The following is a 21,393-nucleotide window of genomic DNA, read 5'->3' on the forward strand; positions in this document are numbered from 1 at the left end:
CTTTGGGACTACGTAATTGGTCATTTTTGTGATTTTAGATGGGAAAGTCTACTTAAGCAAGGGTTTTACAGAATTACTTTCAGTAATAACGCAGTGCGGCTGGTAATGTCCATTACGAATAGAGGGTTATCCGTGCGGTTATAACACAATACCCTGTGATCTTAAAAAAGGCACATATTTTTAGTGTGTCTAGACACAGTGTCTGGGGACCGTCTAAATATACACCTGCCAATCAGGAATCACAGGTACAGGCCACGGAAAGAAAAGACCAATTGACCAAGAAAACACTCCGATTATTATTTCAGTACATGGGCTAATTTATGTAGAAAACATAACACAGTTATTTCAACACTTTGACAATGGTGGTTTATTTTGTATTGAAAAATAATATATAATTGTTACTGGCTTACTGGGATGGCTATTATTACAGAAAATTGCGATGCATCCGCAAAAATCAGGTATGTTTTGTTTCTTCATTTCGAAGACTAATTCCTGATGTGACACGTTAGGTATTACGTAACCACCAGCTCGCCAGAGGACGTATTCACTGGGATGGTACAAAATGGCTGCGCCCGTTATATATAATAGCAGTCACATTTAACCGTTTTATTAATTAACTATACGATTATACTTGTTGATATTAAGCCATAATGTGCATTATATATCGTTGAATATGCATACCAGGTCAAATGCCTTGATTGTCCCTTCCTTGATGAGAACAACTATTTGGTGGTGTGTTTTTTTTTCTCACAAATTTACATCAAGATTTACTTGCGTGTAATCGTATTGTTTAATGTCTGCAACAATGTCTTTTGACACGTGCAACAGTCTCGGCTGACTGTCAAGCGTGACCTATTTGCACACAGAGGACAGCCAACGAACGTTTTTCAAACGTTCGCGAACTATGTGATTGGTTCCCGACGTGGACATTGGGTTTAACGTGAAGCGCATAAACCAGTTTAGCTGACATTTTTGTTTTGCTCGGTCTAGCTGAACTCGGCCCTAGCCTACTTGTCTTTGGCCCTAAACTAGCATGTGTATTGAAACTGACACGCAATTTCGGTCCGTTTTCATGACTTTGGCTCAAAGACTTTACAGAGTTAAAATAATACGCTACATATTTTTCAGACTTTTCTTGCATACATATTGCCGTTAAAATTAATAACTGTGATTATTAAAATAAGCAAACATTGTTATGCTGAATTCTTGATGACACCGCTTCTCGTTACCAGTCGCGAGATCCCTGTTAATATTTGGTATTATTATTATTATGTTAGGTGTCGGATAGATTATGTAACCGATTGTTCACATCGGAAGATAGAAAATGGCTTAGCCAAATGGTTAGCTCAGAACTGGATGGTTGTTGGTGTAGTTTGTGGCCTTTCACATGTCTTGTGCCCTTTGCTAATAGCCACCATTCTGAAACGGTGGACGCTGAGTGGATGGCAGCGTTAGGGTGGATATTTATATTGCCTGTCAGTCAAGTTATCAGTTTCGATACTTTTGAATTGCCCGTGACTGTCCGGGTGTCGTGAAGTTTAGTTTTTCATTTTACTTGTTTTATGATATACTTGGTTGCCCGTCGTGCAACTGTTTGACAAAGAATGGTTGCCAGCAACATATTTTGGTTGTCCCGGGCGCGCGGACAACCGATTTGTGCATCCCTGTAAAATATCAATTCTGAAATAGGAAGGTACGACTGTCGATAATACGTTGTCAAGATCAAACCGGTTTTAACTAAAGACTCTAGTACCGTATCCTCAACTGAACGTTCTTCGTACAGCGCAAGATTTCTCTTTTAATTTTTTGTGACGAACCCTACAATTTGAAATCGGCAAACGCACGTGTTGACTGAAACTAACAACAGGCTGTCGTTTGTGCTTTTCCGAGCTATGGCGGCACAGGCGACGAATCAAGCGTATACGTTTGACGATATCCGTTCATAGCGAACACACACGAATTTTTTAAAAGTGCATTTGAGCTTGTATTTCACATTTGTACATGATGTTATAATATGGTATCCAGAGAATGTAACTTTAACGTGTACATTCAGTTTGTTTTTGAAAACCAACCATTTTTAATATTGGATTCTCGCTAGGCAAAATGGTCGGTGGTCAGAATTCCCTTTATGGAGGTTGATCTATTTGTTACATAATTAAATATATTGTTAAAAAGTTTCGTAACATTTGTTTAAAATATTGTATTGATTAAACCCCATTTCTAATTCAGCCATGAAGGCAAACACTGACATTGCCAAGGTTAGCAGTTACACCTGAATTGTTATTAGCAATCGAAATGCTAAAGGTTAAACGTTTGGTTTCTTTAGGTAGTACTAAACCAAATAACTGCCGACTGGGTCAAAGTTCGAGGTGTACCGACTTTTGATAGAGATGTTAACACCACATGTTCTGTGATTGTGTTGGTTGTAAAAAAAAAAGAAAAAAAAAGTTTCATCTGGGCAAATAAAAACATATGCAATTTTATTACATCTAGTACCACTGTGTGAAGTAGCCTTGTGCTTGAAACATGTATGGGATACCTGTTAAAAAAAAAGTACTAAAATTTTGTGCGAAACTAGGGATGTTGTAAAAGCATCTGGTTATACTGAAAATGAGCCATGAAAGGTACACCGGCCTTGGTGGCGCAGTGATTAAGCCATCGGACTACAGGCTGGTAGGTACAGGGTTCGCAGCCCGGTAACGGTTCCAACCCAGAGCGAGTTCTTAAGGGCTCAATGGGTAATTGTAAGGCCACTACACCCTCTTCTCTCTCACTAACCACTAACCAACTAACAACTAACCTACTATTCTGGACATACATCCCATATAGCTGAGGTGTGTACCCAGGACAGCATGCTTGAACTTTAATTAAATATAAGCACGAAAATAAGTTGAAATGAAATGAAAGGTACCATTTTCTTCATTTAATACTTTGAGGTAGGGGTTGTAGTACTGATATTTATGGGTCATAGTTTGGCTGATATATTGCATATATAGTGTTTTTAAACACAAACGTTAACATGGTCGCCTATGGGATTTTATTTGGTATAGTACTACCGCCATGGGCGCAGGTGTCGTCCCATGCCTGCTCCTCCGTCCAGGATAGGACGGCACATGCGTATGAGCTCCCATTTTTGAAGGGCTACAGGCTAGGTTTTTGCCCGACATAAACGAAAATGTCCTAATCTAAATAACAGTTTAAAATCCAGACTCAAGTCCTTGGGATCATAATATTATAGTTTTAACATCATGTTTATTTAAAGTGCAGACTATAGGTTTAGATAAGATCGGAGTCAGTTTAAAATCCAGACTCAAGACCCCGGGTCTATAATATTATAGTTTTAACATCATGAAACTAGTTTAAAGTGCAGACTCTATAATTAACTACAGACCGTTTATATGGAGCGAAACACACACACACACACACACACACACACACACACACTGAGTGCAGACTATAAAATCGGAGCCACTTTAAAACCCAGTCACAAGACCATGTGTCTGATTATCATTAACATAATGAAACCAATTTAAAGTGCAGACCATATAATTAATTATAGGTTGTTTATATGGGTAGAGACTTTATGAAACACACTGAGTGCAGACTATAGTTATAGATAAGATCTGAGCCAGTTTAAACTCCACACCTTGAGTTCAGACAATAATTTTGAGTGCAGGCTATAATTTTGAGTGCACGAGGCCGGGTCTCTTTAATTTGTGATCGATGGTCGTGGCGCGACTGGCTGGTCAATACAGACCATCTGTCTCACTGTGACGGCTCCACGTATTACCTCCGGATACTGATGTCAACTCATATGATGTCTTCTGTTTGCACTGTCCTTTGGAGGAAGAAGACGTGTATCATCCCCACAGTGGTCATTTTGGTTGTTCTTTTGTATCTCCTGCAAGATGGATCGTCAGTGACGTCATTCTCAGACGCCGTAAAAGCCAAACTTCCGGTAAGTTGTCATGCGCAGAGCAGAGCAGTTGCGCAGTGACGGTTGTTGAATAGTCGATATACAATACACTGAAATGTTAAATCTGTCATCAAAATGCAGAGGTATAAAATGTGAGGTGCGCAATCCCAGAAGCATTTTAAACAAACATAAGATTTACTTGCGACCTATTGGTCTAAAAAGTTAAGGAAGAAACACGCTGCCTTCACATTTAAGCTACGCTTAATGCTTAAGAATAGCTGCAGCTGCCACGTGTGTTACTCTTACCGATCAAGAAACACATTGCCGCCTCCTAGGCTACTTTTTACAGCCTCGCAACAAAGAGTATGTTCTGTCTGTTTACTCACAGACACAACAGCATATTACACTAGTTTACGAGCACAATACATAGCTACTCTCGAGTGCCAAATAAACATACACCTACATTTATTAAATTTGTGAAAAAATGTCGGTATCTACGTTTATTCAGCACCCTACTTTTAATTACATCTGAAAAAAATGTAATCCCCTACGTTAATTCGGCACCCAACACTTATTACAATTCTTAATTTATCAAATGCTTACATATAGTCTCTATTAGAAATTAGCGAGAAAACTTAGGCAGAGTTACATATACATACTTTCAAGATCTTACTACTGTTTTATTCTGTTTTCATTACTAGTCAATTTTAGCTAAATTTCCAGACCCTGTGCTAATTCCGCACTCTACTCTTATTGGGTTTTTAAAAATTTCCACACCCTATGCTAATTCCACACCCTACTTTTAATTCATTTTAGAACATTTTCCAGACCCTATGCTTATTCAGCCCCTATGTTTATTAGGCACTCGAGAGTAGAAAACATCAAAAAGGGTCTGTCTACACGTGGGCGGGGGAGGGGGGGGGGGGCGACCCTACAACCTCAAGCGAGTCTAAAGTGTCAGTTTAATTGACATTACATAATTTGAGGATGCTGATTAAAACAAATGTTACTAACTAATATTTCCATTATCCATTATTTATCCTTAACAATTCAAGATGGCCACCACAATATATACTAAAACATACTAAATATATACTAAAACATTAAATGTAATGTCTAGACGTATAGGTTGCATAGTACCAAAGAAGAGAGTTCCGTGTCAAAGTTCAAGGTCAAAGTTCAAATATTTACGGAGTAAAAACAGCTGTGGCTGTGATTGGTAGTAACATGTGACATTGATTATTTGTGCAAATACTATTATCCATTGACAATAAATAAATACACTTTAATTTGTTATACAGTTGTTATGCAGTATATACTAGAGGTTGAAACTAATGCAGGGTACCCCAAAAAATGGAACTGCAATTTTCAGCAACATTGACGGTTGCTAATAAAAACAGTAATTAAATCTCTTAAATGGTATGTGAACCCCCATTTTCTTGCAGGTAGATTAGATGTGAGGTGCCACACTTTTTATTGATGTACTTCCTTGGTGTGTCGATACGCTGCTTATATCAGTTTTATTAATACACGTTAACATTATCGGCAATATGAATTGATATGTTTTATATGTATAAGAATTGATAGTATATTGCCTTTGTTTAAGTTAGTTATATATAAAATAAATTCAATATGTCGATATAACCAACACACTCAAGAAAATTCTACAAAACATTATTATTTCAGCTGCTCTGTTTCCTTGGATGAAGATAACTTTTACCTTGGTTCTATGAAATATTACATAGAAATCCAAGATGGCCACCATAAACCTACTGAAATAGGAAGTGCAATATCTCGGCTTCTAACTGGGATACATTCATGATATTAGTGGGTATTCCAATGTTTTCTACATGCTAAGGTTGATATATGATGGGTTTGCAATGTTTTAAGCATGTCACGTGTTCATAAAATTAGCATAAACGCAAAAATTACCAATACATTAAAACCACAGGATTAGGCTTTTCCAGTTAGAATTGGGTAAGAATAATATATTAAAATTATAATTAATAGTAAAGTTAATAATTTGAAATTCAGTTGGAGACGATTCCTGATAATGTCAGGGTCACATTAAGATATAATAAACATTTTAGAGAACTTTTAATAATAACCAATTTGTGTTGCTTGGCAAAATAAGGTTTACTAAATAAAGTATATATAATATGCAGAATAACATTCCAATGCAACAAACACAAGAAATTTAGAGATTTCTTTAAAAGAACTTCGTATGTATTAATTTGTTACATTACCAGAAAAAAATGTTGCGCATTTTACTATTGTTGATATTTGATATATTTGTTGACAATTCAGCATTATGATTTATTTATAAACAGACCCACCTTGGAAAGTAACAGAACTAGTTTATATACTAGTAGTATTTGTTTCCTTGCAGGACCGTAGTTAGGATTTTTTTGTTTGGAGGAGGGGGGTAACTGCGTAGTTAATAGTCTAAAACTCTTTAAACGGTCAAGAAGATAATTTTCTTTCAGTTTCTATAATTCTACACATACACATTGTTATTATGTCAGTCAGCTTGGTACAGTCGTAACATTTAAAACAAAAGAAGAAACAGAACCGTTATAGGATTGTATACGACGAGAATCGAGTGCTCAGATGCTAAAATGTGCATTACATAATTGTTGAATGACCCCCAAAACTTCATTTTTATTATTAAGTCAATAAACAAAAAGGTTGCCCCCCCCCCCCCCCCCCCCTGTTTAGATCATGAAAGATTTTTATTTTCTGTAAAAACTACCATATTAATACAGAACATATGAAGCAGATCACCTAGAATCGATTGCAACTAACAGCCTGAATGTTTTATTATGTCTGGCAGTCGTAATCATACTTTCCATGGTTACATAATTAACGTGCACGTTCAGAACAAGCTATTGTTGCACATGCCTGTCATGGGCGCAGGTGTCCAGGACAGGAATGTAATAGTGGCTAGCTTGTTATTAAGACTCATTTTCATCCATCGTGTGTAATAAGCAAACCACCGTTGGGTATCACTTTTATTAGTACTTTAATAACATACCACAGCCATTCATATGCATTATACAAGACATGAAAGATATAATGATGAGACATAAATTCCAGTTTTACTCCACTTCGATAACAATAGGGTATCACAATACATGTATACAGCTGTTACCTTTTTGGTACGCCTGGCTTTTATCTCTTGAAGTGGAAACAAATTTACATTTAGTATTTGATGGTCGTAGCTTAACCACTTGTGGCTATTCATGGCTAATTAAGTGGGGAGGGGGTGGGGGGCAAGAGAACCATTTGACTGAGGTTTGAAACTTAAGAAACTTATAGGCGATTAAAAGCCACGACACACGACATGAGAGCCTCGTGTGAGACCAGCTGATTGTGACAAGATAAACATGACGATTTAATGTGTAGCTATGCACTCGTATCGTGTGTTGTCTGTCGCCTTTAGTCAAGTTAACGCGTCGCCAATAAAATAACACTAAATGTTCGACAGTAAAATCACCAGTATAATGTTATTATGTTGGTAAATGGGAAAACACAGTAGGGTGATTCTGTAAATACGATACTAACACTCGGTGAAACAGGGCCATAGCTAGTCAAAGGCGTTGGACTCTTGAAACAAAATTGAAAATGTTCCCATTGTAGTTTAAAAATAGGGATAGACAGTGGCGGATCAAGTAAATCCATTGGGGGGGGGGGGGGGGGGGCAGTGACATGAGGTGGAATGCTAAGGGAACTTTGGGGTAGGCTTGGAGGGGATCGTAAAAAAGAAAAGAAAATTAATATGTAATAAAATTATATAATCGCAAAATTTAGGGGGGACGTAATAAAAAAAATTTAAAAAAACGTTTTTGTGTTTTTAAACGACACCACTGGAGTATATTGATTAATTAATCATCGGCTATTGGATGTAAAGCATTTGGTAATTCTGACTCGAAATCATCAGAGGAAACGCGCTACATTTTTCCTAATGCACAGCAAGGGATATTTTATATGCACTTTCCCACAGACAGGAAAGCGCATACCACGGCCTTTGTGACCAGTTGTGGTGCACTGGTTGGAACGAGAAAACACCCAATCAGTTGAATGGATCCACTGAGATGATTTGATCCTGCGACGCAAGCACCTCAGACGAGCACACAACCCACTGAGCTAAACCCCGCTCCTAAAATACAAAGTATCGACATTGAAAATAAACAGAAATATATCAATCATATAAAAAACCCACATTTACTTCCGCCTTCTCCTTCTCCAGTTCCGCAGATTTTCAGTCTAATTATATATGGCATAACTCTTTTGTCTCGACTTTGACGACAAATATCGATGTTTCTTTTGAAGGGGAGTGTTGTCGTGTGTCATTATCATTTATTGACCGTCATTGAGAGCAATATCATGTTTTATGGACCGAAGAAATTGATATTGATATCAATTTCTTCCGTTCATAAAACATGTTCTTGCCCACTGGACAGGGTTATCCAGCTTTTGCACGGTGCTAGAAAATTCGGTCTGACCCTAGGGCTAGATAAATCTTTATTACCCATATGGGTTCAAATATACGGGGTAATATTTTTCGATCTGTGCACAGTGTGCAGATTGCTTCTACAGTCCACTGATTGGCTGGCTTTATAAAGACAAGATTTGATTGGCAATTGCATACTGCCGGGACTACTTTTTGTTCATTCATGCTTTCATTCATCTGTCAAACTATTACTATAAACTATATATATTTTGTTACAATACGAACATTCACGGAGTGGCTCGGGTTTACAATATTAATTTACTCGGGACAGATAATCCGTAATTCCTTATAGCTCGTTAGTTATTCTCTAAGTCTGACCCGAGGGCTAGACGATTTCTACATACGCGTGACGTCATAACTCATGTTTTACGACGATTGACGTCATAACTCATAGTTTTAAAAATTCTCTTTGCCATTTCACGTTGTATCATTGTTTTAAAAATATTTAAACAAATTAATATTTTCAACTTTATATTTATTAAGTTGTTGCATTTTTATGTCGTTGCATAAGTTGGACGATATTTTTCAGCGTATGATTAAATGAGTTTCATTGTTTGTTGGTGAAATGTTTACGAATTGTTGAACAATAAACAAACCGTAGGTAGCTTACAAAAAAAATATATATATATTTTGTTACTGTAATTAAATGGGCAAGAAAAAAAATCAATCACCGTTGTGAAATATAGATAAGGCAATTTCAACCTTCGGGACAAAATGTTTTTGTAAGGGCCTTGGTAAAGCTTGGCCCTCACAAAAAACATTTTGTCCCTCGGATTGGAATTGCCTTATCTATACCTCACAACGGTGATAGATTTTATTAATATTGCCCGAAATGTGGTCAATGATTGTTTTATTACATAATGTTATTCATAAGACTCGTACATTCCTGCTTTGTTTATCGGAATCGAAATATGTCAATGCTTAAAATTTCCCGTAATGCGTTAAAACCGATGGGATTTAGTGACGTCACGTAATCCTGTGACGTTGTAAGACAAGCAAAGGAATGCTGAAATAAACAGTTGAAACATTACCAAAACAAAAATTAAATTCGAGACATTATAACCAGCAAGAGTGTCAAAATCATATTAATACCAAAATAAAACACAAAATGTGATAATAAAAATAATATAAATAATAATATAAATCTGGACATACATAAATTTATACTAAACACTACTGATTACCTCTAAATGCATTTTTTATTTGTAACATTAAATCCTGCGAGTGCCGATTCCAACTGGGTTTTGATGTATCATGTACGTTTCTAAATCTGCGAGATATTCCTTACATAATTTGACGATTATTGACCTTGTCTTTGTCGTATTTGTCTCAGTATGAATAAATGTGTTAACGTTTTGTTAAAGGACAGTAAAGCGTTTGTCACAAGTTTGTGGTTGTTTACATTAGAATTAGCAACTGACGTTGCGTTACGTTACCTACTCATTAATTGGACAGAATTTTGTCTCATATTTATTTTCATTGGTTAAATCTCCCAGGGCAATATCACTTTTGATCGGACCGGTGGGACCGTCTCAGGGCAATATCATTATTTACGGAAGGTCATGTGACTGGTTTTTGATCAATAAGAATACAAATATATTTTCATTATGTACTAATTATCATTAAATGTCATTATTTCCTTTTCATTTACAGTCTGATATTCAAGGAGCCATCGATAATAAATTCCGTGTGTTCTTTAAGCAAGGCAAGGATAAAAATGAAGATGGCGATGAGGGACAGGTGAACGTCAATGACGGGCACGTAGAAGACGTTGGCGTACACGCAGGTGATCACGAGGGGCACGCGAATGAAGGTGACGGCCACGCGCACGGAGGTGAGGAACACGCGAACGAAGGTGACGGACACGTGGATGAACATCACCATGATGACGTCAATCCTGAAGATAAAGATTATCCTAAACAGAGCAGTAAGCTTGAGGACTTCGACATTCTACCAATGGCTGACAAGATAAAGACGTGGAGTGATGACCAACTGGCGTTTATGTTTTACAGGTGTGTATTAAAGACGACGCTACACAATACGAGTACCTCGTACGACAAAACCCACGAGAATAGCCGATTGCTATAGCTTGTTTTGATAATCGGCTATTCCCGTGGCTTGAAGGTGACGAAACACAATACGAGTTCCCCGTACGAGAAAACCCACGAATAGCCGATTGTTATAGCTTGTTTTGTTAATCGGCTATTCTCGTGGCTTGAAGGTGACGAAACACGACACGAGGGCCTCGTACGACAAAACCCACGAGAATAGCCGATTGCTATAGCTTGTTTTGTTAATCGGCTATTCCCGTGGCTTGAAGGTGACGAAACACAATACGAGTTCCTCGTACGAGAAAACCCACGAGAATAGCCGATTGTTATAGCTTGTTTTGTTAATCGGCTATTATCATGGCTTGAAGGTGACGAAACATGGTACGAGGGCCTCGTACGACAAAACCCACGAGAATAGCCGATTGCTATAGCTTGTTTTGTTAATCGGCTATTCCCGTGGCTTGAAGGTGACGAAACACAATACGAGTTCCTCGTACGAGAAAACCCACGAGAATAGCCGATTGTTATAGCTTGTTTTGTTAATCGGCTATTCTCGTGGCTTGAAGGTGACGAAACACGATACGAGGGCCTCGTACGACAAAACCCACGAGAATAGCCGATTGCTATAGCTTGTTTTGTTAATCGGCTATTCTCGTGGCTTGAAGGTGACGAAACACGATACGAGTGCCTCATACGACAAAACCCACGAGAATAGCCGATTGCTATAGCTTGTTTTGTTAATCCGCTATTCCCGTGGCTTGAAGGTGACGAACACAATACGAGTTCCTCGTACGAGAAAACCCACGAGAATAGCCGATTATTATAGCTTGTTTTGTTAATCGGCTATTCTCGTGGCTTGAAGGTGACGAAACACGATACGAGGGCCTCGTACGACAAAACCCACGAGAATAGCCGATTGCTATAGCTTGTTTTGTTAATCGGCTATTCTCGTGGCTTGAAGGTGACGAAACACGATACGAGTGCCTCATACGACAAAACCCACGAGAATAGCCGATTGCTATAGCTTGTTTTGTTAATCCGCTATTCCCGTGGCTTGAAGGTGACGAACACAATACGAGTTCCTCGTACGAGAAAACCTACGAGAATAGCCGATTGTTATAGCTTGTTTTGTTAATCGGCTATTCTCGTGGCTTGAAGGTGACGAAACACGATACGAGGGCCTCGTACGACAAAACCCACGAGAATAGCCGATTGCTATAGCTTGTTTTGTTAATCGGCTATTCTCGTGGCTTGATGGTGACGAAACACAATACGAGTGCCTCGTACGAGAATAGCTGATTGTGACTAGACAACATTACGATTTCCTCGTTTGCTGTGCAATCGTCTTGTAGCGCATGAGGTACTCGTATCGTGTGGCGTCACCTTTAGTTTAAGACGATGATCATCTTTTCGAATAGCATGAGTGGGATATAGCTGTATTAGAACGTTCAACTGGTGTGCGTCGGATCGTAGGATCGATCGCCTTCAGTGCACATAATGTCCACCAACACCACCACTAACCCATCCATCTCAACCAGTGCACCATGACTGGCATATCGACAATGTAAGAAAAAAGTATTGTTGGTTTTTAAATATTACCATCAAGTTAACTGATTCAGTTGTGCCTTTAACCTCTTGGTGGCGGGATTTAGTCCAGTCGTTTAAGTGCTAATTGGAGGGTGCTTGCGTCGCAGGATCGTAGCACCTCGATTTTTCCTCGTTCCAACCAGTGCATTACAACTGGTCAAAGGCCGTGGTATGTGCTTTTCTGTCTGTGGGAGACGGGGGACATGCCACCAGAAATAGGTTAAGCGGTAGGCGTAGGTGGTTTTGGCCGTAGGGGGAGTTAGGTGTGTCTGGGGGCCTGTCCGCGGCTCCCGGGCGACCCTCCCCCGGCTTCGGCCACGCTGAAGTTCCCGATAGGATCGGTGTGTCTGTTGAATTTCCCCCTTAATGGATAACTTTCCTGTGGCCTGGGCCCAACCTCCTTGAAACCTACACAAACTAAGGGTTAAATGAATGCTCTAAATGGTTTATTTCTTTTCGGAAAACCCGTTCTAAAATGGCGTCTAAAATTTTATTATATGATTTTATAGGTAAATTTGTGTTGGGAAAGACGCAATCAAAATTAAATACAATAAGGTCCCCCCTTTTGATTGGCTGTAATATCAAAATTACCCCAAATAATTTTATCACCCCGGGCTGGGTTACTGGCATCCAGTGATCGAGCCCGGGGGGGTCATGCCTGAAACCTTCGTGGTATAGGAGCATGTAAAAAAATTTAATGAATGAATGTGGGAAAGTGCATATATAAGATCCCTTGCTGCATTAGGACAGATGTAGTAATAGGTTTCGTCTGACGACTACGTGTCAGAATTACCAAATGTTTGACATCCATCAGCCGGTGATTAATTAATCAATGTGTTCTAGTGGTGTCGTTAAACAAAACAAACTTTATAACTTCAGGATACTGCATATTGATTACTAATAACAATTCAGGTGTAACTGTCAACCTTGGCAATGTCAGTGTTTGCCTTTATGCCTGAACTAAAAGTGAAGTTTAATCTATACAATATCTTGGTCATTTGTTAAGAAACCTTTATGCCTGAACTAAAAGTGAAGTTTAATCTATACAATATCTTGGTCATTTGGTAAGAAACCTTTATGCCTGAACTAAAAGTGAAGTTTAATCTATACAATATCTTGGTCATTTGTTAAGAAACCTTTATGCCTGAACTAAAAGTGTAGTTTAATCTATACAATATCTTGGTCATTTGTTAAGAAACCTTTATGCCTGAACTAAAAGTGAAGTTTAATCTATACAATATCTTGGTCATTTGTTAAGAAACCTTTATGCCTGAACTAAAAGTGAAGTTTAATCTATACAATATCTTGGTCATTTGTTAAGAAACCTTTATGCCTGAACTAAAAGTGAAGTTTAATCTATACAATATCTTGGTCATTTGTTAAGAAACCTTTATGCCTGAACTAAAAGTGAAGTTTAATCTATACAATATCTTGGTCATTTGTTAAGAAACCTTTATGCCTGAACTAAAAGTGAAGTTTAATCTATACAATATCTTGGTCATTTGTTAAGAAACCTTTATGCCTGAACTAAAAGTGAAGTTTAATCTATACAATATCTTGGTCATTTGTTAAGAAACCTTTATGCCTGAACTAAAAGTGAAGTTTAATCTATACAATATCTTGGTCATTTGTTAAGAAACCTTTATGCCTGAACTAAAAGTGAAGTTTAATCTATACAATATCTTGGTCATTTGTTAAGAAACCTTTTAACAATAGCAGGGCTTCTAGAATGTTTATAAAATCCACTAGCCTTGGGATCAGTGATTTAAACAAATTTACTAGCCACGGTTACAAATTCACTAGCCCTACTTTACTTTAAGTTAATGTAATTTTACTAATTAATAGTAATAATCAGATATGTCACCTAAAGAAGGAGATAGAGCTTAAAAACAATAACATTTCGTGGTGGTAGTGGGGGCAGGGTATACATATTTACAAAATAGACTTAACCCCAGCATTTGACAATTTTGTTTTTCACTAGCCGTCGAGCATGGCAATAGTAGTTATTTACTAACCCAACATTGAAAATCACTAGCCATGGGAGTGGGGCTACCATAATCTAGAAGCCTTGAATACATTTAATTGTGTGACAAATGAATCAACCTCCACAAAGGGAATTCGGACCACCGACCATTTTGGTCAGCGTCCTATAAATTGAGCTAATACTACTAGCCCAATGGGCCCACCGACGGGGATCGATCCCAGATCGACCGCGCATCATGCGAACGCTTTACCACTGGGCTACGTCCCGCCCGCACTCTTGAGTTAAGAAAAAAGAAATGTTTTATTTAACGACGCACTCAACACATTTTATTTACGGTTATATGAGAGATTTTGAGAGGAAACCCGCTGTCGCCACTACATGGGCTACTCTTTCCGATTAGAAGCAAGGGATCTTTTATTTGCGCTTCCCACAGGCAGGATAGCACAAACCATGGCCTTTGTTGAACCAGTTATGGATCACTGGTAGGTGCAAGTGGTTTACACCTACCCACTGAGCATTGTGGAGCACTCACTCAGGGTTTGGAGTCGGTATCTGGTTTAAAAATCCCATGCCTCGACTGGGATCCGAACCCAGTACTTACCATCCTGTAGACCGATGGCCTAACCACTACGCCACCGAGGCCGGTCTTGTGTTAAGAAGACACAAGTCCCTACGTCGGTTCCAAATATAACAGACACACAAAGATCCACCGAGGTAATTCGAACCTCGGATCCTCTGTATGCGATTCCAGCGCTCTACCAACTTAGCAACTTCGAATTCACACTAGCTGTTACAATTAGGAGCACTTTATATCGATACTGCTATATTTACACATTTTTGTAAAGTGTTATGAGAGTTGGTATTGGTTCAAAACCTTTTCTTTTTCTTTTTGTTTATCCCACTGCCCCCTTTCCTTTCTCTCCTTTGAATTCCACCTCATTTTTTCCCGATCTGCCAGCTCCTCCTTTCTTTTCGTTGTCCACCTCCACATCCCAGTCATTGCCTCTCCAACCGCAACAGGCACTTTTCTGTTGTGGCTATCTGTGCTACACACCTGCCACATCCCATCAGCTTTTAGCTGTCGGCATTGTCTGACCACTTCGGAGAGTGTTCAGTAGTTACTTTTGGCATTGTTAAGAGGCACTTGTAACCACCTACTATGCTCACCTACTTCCGGCGGTCGTTAGTTAGTGCCGTAGGTCAGACCAGATTGGTTCAAAACTTAATAATGTCTTGTTATATACGTTGTTGTTTTTAATTTGGTTGTATTATTTAGTCTATAGTTACAAACCAGTGGGGCCTAATTCACAAAGCTCTCTTAGGATCTGCTAGACAACAAAGCATGCTCCTTGCATGTCTTTTAGCATTGCACTGCGAGATCGCAAAGTTGCGAGGGTTTAGCGAATTAGGCCCCACTTGTTTATCGGTTCCTTTTTAACGCAAACGGACTATAACGATGAAGTAGAAAGGGTGTATGAGTCTGGGGAGTGTCTGTCTTTCCTATATACAGACGAAGCACCCGGCGATCACAATCTTGTCAAAATCTCGTTTAGATTCTGATTTGTGCAGAGATATGATTTTGATTAGAAGGGATCAAATTAAGGTATTATGAAAGTTTAAAAAACAAATGTTAATATTTAAAACAAAAAATAAAGGTTAGAGCGTTGATTATTTATGTACCGGTATGTATTTATTTATTTATTTATTTATCTATTTGGGCGAGACGCAGCCCAGTGGTAAAGAGCTCGCTTGATGCGCGGTCGGTTTAGGATCGATTCCCGTCGGTAGGCCCATTGGGCTATTTCTCGTCCCAGCCAGTGCACCACGACTGGTATATCAAAGGCCGTGGTATGTGCTATCCTGTCTGTGGGATGGTGCATATAAAAGATCCCTTGTTGCATTAGGAAAAAATGTAGCGGGTTTCCTCTGATGACTACGAGTCATAATTACCAAATGTTTCACAACCAATAGCCGATGATTAATTAATCAATGTGCTCTAGTGGTGTCGCTAAACAAAACAAACTCTTTTTTTTATTATTTATTTGATTTGATTTTTTTTATTTACAAATGTTTATTTATTAAATTAATTCACATTATTTATTTTATTATATATTAATTCACATTAAATGTTTATATATTTTTTATTTATTTACTTATTCTGTATTTAAAACATATTTTTAATTAATTAATTAATTAATCATGTAGTTGGTTAGTTAGTTAGGTAGGTAGATAGTTAGGTAGGCAGGTGGTTGGTTGGTTGGTTGGTTGGTTGGTTGGTTAGGCAGTTAATTAGTTAGTTAGTTAGTTAGTTAGTTTGTTACCTAGTTCGTTCGTTCGTTCGTTAGGTCGTTAGTTATTAATTAAGTAATTTGCTTATTTGTTGAAGATACACGACACGGCTGCAGTACAAGTGTATGAATTTGGCACGGATGTCGGTTGCTGTCAACGACACGTGGGTGATATGTAAGGACGAACCCTTCCAGCCCGGACAACGCTGCCTCGTCTACTCCTTTGGGTACGAATCAGCTCATTATTGTTCATTCGTTTCAATTTTATTTTCGTTCTTATATCTAATTAAGGTTCAAGCACGCTGTCCTGGACACAAACGTCGGCTATCTTGGCTGTCTGTTCAGGTAAAGGGTTATTGGCGGTCATTGGGTGAGACGTCGATTTAGTGGGCAAGGAGCGGGACGTAGCTCAGTAAGAAAGCGTTCGCTTGATGCGCGGTCAGACTAGGATCGATCCCCGTCGGTGGCTCATTGAGCTATGACTCGTTCCAGCCAGTGTACGTCGGTTGGTATATCAAAGACCGTGGAAAGTGCTATCCTGTCTGTGGGATGGTGCATATAAATGATCTCTTGCTAACTGAAAAATGGAACGGGTTTCCTCTCTAGAACTATAAGTGAAAAATTACCAAATATTTGCCGTCCAACAGCCGATGATTAATAACTGAATGTGCTCTACTGGTGTCGTTAAACAAAACAAACTTTAACTATATGTAGTGAGCCTTGCTAAAGGCACGTGGTCCTCAAAACATTGTATAATAGACTAAACTCCAATGAAAACGCATCACCCAATTTTCTGTTGTTTTTGATTTCGCATATATGAGGTTGTTATAAAAGACACAATAAGTCTAAACATTGTGTACAATTTTTGAGATAGTTATTACCTACCAGAAAACATCCAGTTATAGTGTTTTATTATTATTTCATCTTTTATTCTTGTTTTACAACTACAAATTTGACTGGTGCGTTTTCATTGGTGTCTTGATTATAATACTTATTTCTGTATCTCTGGTATGGTCTTGACTGTCTTGATAGAATTTAAAACCAGCGTTTTTGGTGTGCTCGGTTGGCACGTACCCGAATTCTGAAGGCGTTGGAACTCTTTAGAACCGCATCCTACAGAATCGTCAGACCCTGTGAACCTAGGCATGCAGACCAGACGACTTTATCTACACTCAGAAATGAATTTCACAATACTACAATTCTTTTAATCACTTCAAGCAAGAATCTATGCTCTAGTTAGAAATTCCTTACAAAGTTGGAACAAGACTAAGTACATGTACCTTTAAAGTACATTTTGTATATCAGTAAAGAACTTTCAGACTAACCAATAAACTTCTTCCAGACTAACAAATAAACATGTTTTAGACCACCAATAAGCATGTTTTAGACTTAACAATAAACACTTTTCAGTTTAACCAATAAAAATGTTTCAGGCTAAACAATAAACATGATCCATGATCCAGACCAAACAATAACAATGTTTCAGACTAAACAATAAACCATTTTCCAAACTAAACATTAAACATGTTTCAGACTTGTCAATAAATATTTTTCAGACTAAACAATAAACATGTTCAGACTAAACAATAAACATGTTTCAGACTACATCAATAAACATGTTTCAGACTAACCAATGTCACACCAGTTGAGAAGTATTTGGCATCAACTATGCAGTGTGAAGTTCACTATTTCCAACCCAAGTAAGTAGCTAGATTTTTATTTTTATTTTTTTTAAAGCATGCACATGTGATGAACTATATATTTTGAATACAGGTCCAAAACCAATTGCGGAAGGTCGGGAGATGGTGTGGCGGGGTGCCTACATAGTTATTGGTTATTCATACAGAACGTTCCTTTTTAATCTTAAAGTGCATGTTTGTCTAGCGATATTATTTTCTTTTCGATCCCTTGCTGCTAATCGGAAAGAGTAACCCATGTAGTGGCGACAGCGGGTTTCCTCTCAAATACTGTGTGGTTCTTAACCATATGTCTGACGCCATATAACCGTAAATACATTGTGTTGAGTGCATCGATAAATAAAACATTTCTTTCTTTCTATTTGGTCGTAGATTGCGAAAAGGTAAATAATGCATATTACTATACATCTTACGCCATATAACCATAATTCAAATGTGCTAAATTTTAGCAGCGAGTGATATGCATATTTTCAATGTGAAAAAAAAATACAGTATTCCCTTTAATATTGTATATTATTGTTTATTTTTCTGTGGTTCTTAAAGCAGCGTTTTCATTATGCGATTAGTCGCACCGACTTGTCATATGCGATTAGTCGCACCGACTTGTCATATGCGATTTGTCGTGGATAATAAATAGTACGACTCCGACACGACTTGTCGTTCCGATTTAGGTGTTCTCACTATGCGATTCAATCGTATGCGACAAGTCGGTGCGACTAATCGCACAATGAGAACGCCGCTTACCATATGTCCGACGCCATAAAAACGTAATTCAAATGTGCGGAGTTAACTTAAATATCCCTTCCTACTATTAGCAGTCAGTGATGTACATATTTTGCCTTTAATGTTGTATATTCTTTTTTATGTGTGTGCAGTGTTGAACAAAACCAGCCTGAATATGTTTTTGGTGTCCAAGTCCACGCTTTCGGACTGGCTTCTCAGAACGGAAGGACAGAACACGGGTGGCGGGTGCGCACCCTCAACACAATCATTCAGGAAATGGGACACCAAAACGTAAGATTACTTTCGTTTTAAATAGTCTGCAATCTCATCATCATAATTTATGCAGTTGTAGCAAAGAGGTCTCTTTGAAATCTGATTTCACACCAATATTTTTCGATGAGGAATCAGAGGAAGCTAATATATCGAGTGTCCTCTAGCCGTATTCACTTTATATGAAAGAACATTTAGTATATAAACAGAATAAGGCTAGAACTAGAAAAGCGATGTGTTGCGAGATAGATCGCCCGTGATGGACTCATCCACCCCACCCCCACCCCCACCCCCGCACCCACCTACCCTTTACCAAGCAGTGCACCATTGCTGATTCCGTACACATAAGGCCATGCTATAATATTATACCTTGTACTATATTTTCCCAGGTAGCAGGGGCGGATCCAGTAAAAATTATGGAACTAAGGTGGGAAAGGGCACATGAAAAAAGAGTCACTTGAATATATTTGGGGGAGCAGGTCCCCTGGTCTCTCCCCTGGATCCGCTTCTGGGTAGACCTGTGTTTCTTCTTTAATCAAGACTTCAGCTTCTTTATTTTAGCTGCTGTCTGGTTTATGTCAGCAGTGTTTTGATTGGTTGAGTGAAAGGTCATCTTGCTACGAGGTATCAATGGCTTCGTTAGCTCTGGTAAAGAAAACTTCTAAGATTTTATAACTGGATTATGGTTGAGTGTGGCTGGGTGTGCGCTTGAGATGCAACAGTAAATAAATACATTTTAAAAAATGTGATCGTCGCCATATTCCACTTTTCATGTTGAGGCTTTGGGTGTCATAGGAGTTTTGAGAGGATGAAATTGTATCCACGAGTTTCATTATCAAACAATGAAAGTAAAAAAGTTACTCTTGTTTAACGAAACCACTAGAACACATTGATTTATTAATAAATGGCTATTGGATGTCGAACATTTGGTAATTTTGACACATAGTCATAATGAGGAAACCCGCTACATTTTTTCATTAGTAACAAGGGATCTTTTATATGCACCATCCCACAGATAGGATAGCATATACCACGGCCTTTGATATACCAGTCGAGGTGCACTGGCTGGAACGAGAAATAGCCAATGGGCCCACCGACGGGGATTGATCCCAAACCGACCGCGCATCAGGCGAGCGCTTTACCACGGGGTTACGTTCCGCCCCTATCAAATAATGAACATGCGTGCATAATCTCGTTGGACTATTTCTCGTTCTAGCAAGTGCACTATCAAAGGCCGTGGTATGTGCTATCTTGTCTGTGAAATGGTGCATATAAAAGATCCCTTGCTACTAATGAAAAAGTGTAGCGTGTTTCCTCTCTAAGACCATATGTCAAAATTACCAAATGTTTGACATCCAGTAACCGATTATGAATAAATCAATCTGCTCTAGTGGTGTCGTAAAACAAACAAACTTTAACTTATCTGCCATATTTCAAAATATCTTGTCTGTTTCAGAAAACAATTGACATACTAAAAATAGATTTGGATAAATGGGAGTGGCAAGCGTTACCGGAAGTTGTTCAGAGTGGTGCCCTAAATCACGTGACGCAGCTGCTATTGGCAATGCACGCGACGACAGAACCGTCTCCGGAAAACTACAGGGAACGCTTGATAATGTTTGAGATCATGTACTCCATGAATTTCCGGATTGCCAACATTTTTGAAAGGAAAGAAACATTTTCAACTAGACTACACGAGATGATGTCAACAGAAATAGAGATTTTATTTCTTAGAATTCCCGTATATTCATAAAACAATTATCCAAGATGGTAAAACAAAGTTGTCTTTGAGCGAACTATTTATGAATACTAGATCCACTGTTGGTGATATTGGTGACGTCATCTATGTCTTCTGTTCAATTATAAGGGTAGCTATTATATTATCATACTATGCAAATCCACTATGGACCATAGACATATGCTTCTTGTATATATTACATCGAATTTGGTTAAAATAACTGCATATTATGTATAAAGATAAAAAACACAGATTTTTGTTTTGGCGTTTTAGTTTATTTCAAATTAAAATTAATGTAATTTTGAATCTTTTGTTATTTGCCTCACTTTTGTTAATTTCACGATAATGTGCCCCAAAATTTAAAAATATATGTTCCCAAAATCTATAATTTTTATCACAATTTTGACAATGTTCTCACGTTACAAATTAAGCGGGAATTGGTGGTTATGTCGCATATATTTATTGAAATCATGTTTATAACATCTTTAAAAAAAAATATCTGTGAATACAAATTTAGATTTTTCCAGAATCAACTTGTTTTTAAAATTATCCAAATTGGTCTCAAACAACTTTTACTTTTTGAAAGTGAAACCTGGTGCTTCATTACAGCAAAAAACAACAACAAC

At 38.1% G+C, this 21,393-nt stretch overlaps 1 protein-coding gene across 1 annotated transcript; it reads left to right on the forward strand.

The window, feature by feature from the left end:
• The first annotated feature begins 3,773 nt into the window (after positions 1 to 3,773).
• LOC121376262 lies at positions 3,774 to 21,016 on the forward strand. The gene is made up of 6 exons (XM_041504090.1): positions 3,774 to 3,958; positions 10,083 to 10,441; positions 16,438 to 16,566; positions 17,965 to 18,039; positions 18,912 to 19,050; positions 20,486 to 21,016. Exons 1-6 carry the CDS (start codon positions 3,803 to 3,805, stop codon positions 20,780 to 20,782), a joined length of 1,155 nt encoding a protein of 384 aa, XP_041360024.1. The 5' UTR covers positions 3,774 to 3,802; the 3' UTR covers positions 20,783 to 21,016.
• Positions 21,017 to 21,393: the final 377 nt, after the last annotated feature.

Source organism: Gigantopelta aegis, chromosome 6 (genome assembly GCF_016097555.1).
Source record: "Gigantopelta aegis isolate Gae_Host chromosome 6, Gae_host_genome, whole genome shotgun sequence".
Lineage (NCBI taxonomy): Eukaryota > Metazoa > Mollusca > Gastropoda > Neomphalida > Peltospiridae > Gigantopelta > Gigantopelta aegis.

Bases quoted from the DNA above. Each gene is read 5' to 3' on its own strand.
- LOC121376262 (XM_041504090.1), top strand. From the start codon at position 3,803: ATGTCAACTCATATGATGTCTTCTGTTTGCACTGTCCTTTGGAGGAAG. The intron at 10,442-16,437 runs GTGTGTATTAAA...TATTTGTTGAAG, and splicing joins CTGGCGTTTATGTTTTACAG to ATACACGACACGGCTGCAGT. The intron at 19,051-20,485 runs GTAAGATTACTT...TGTCTGTTTCAG, and splicing joins AGGAAATGGGACACCAAAAC to AAAACAATTGACATACTAAA.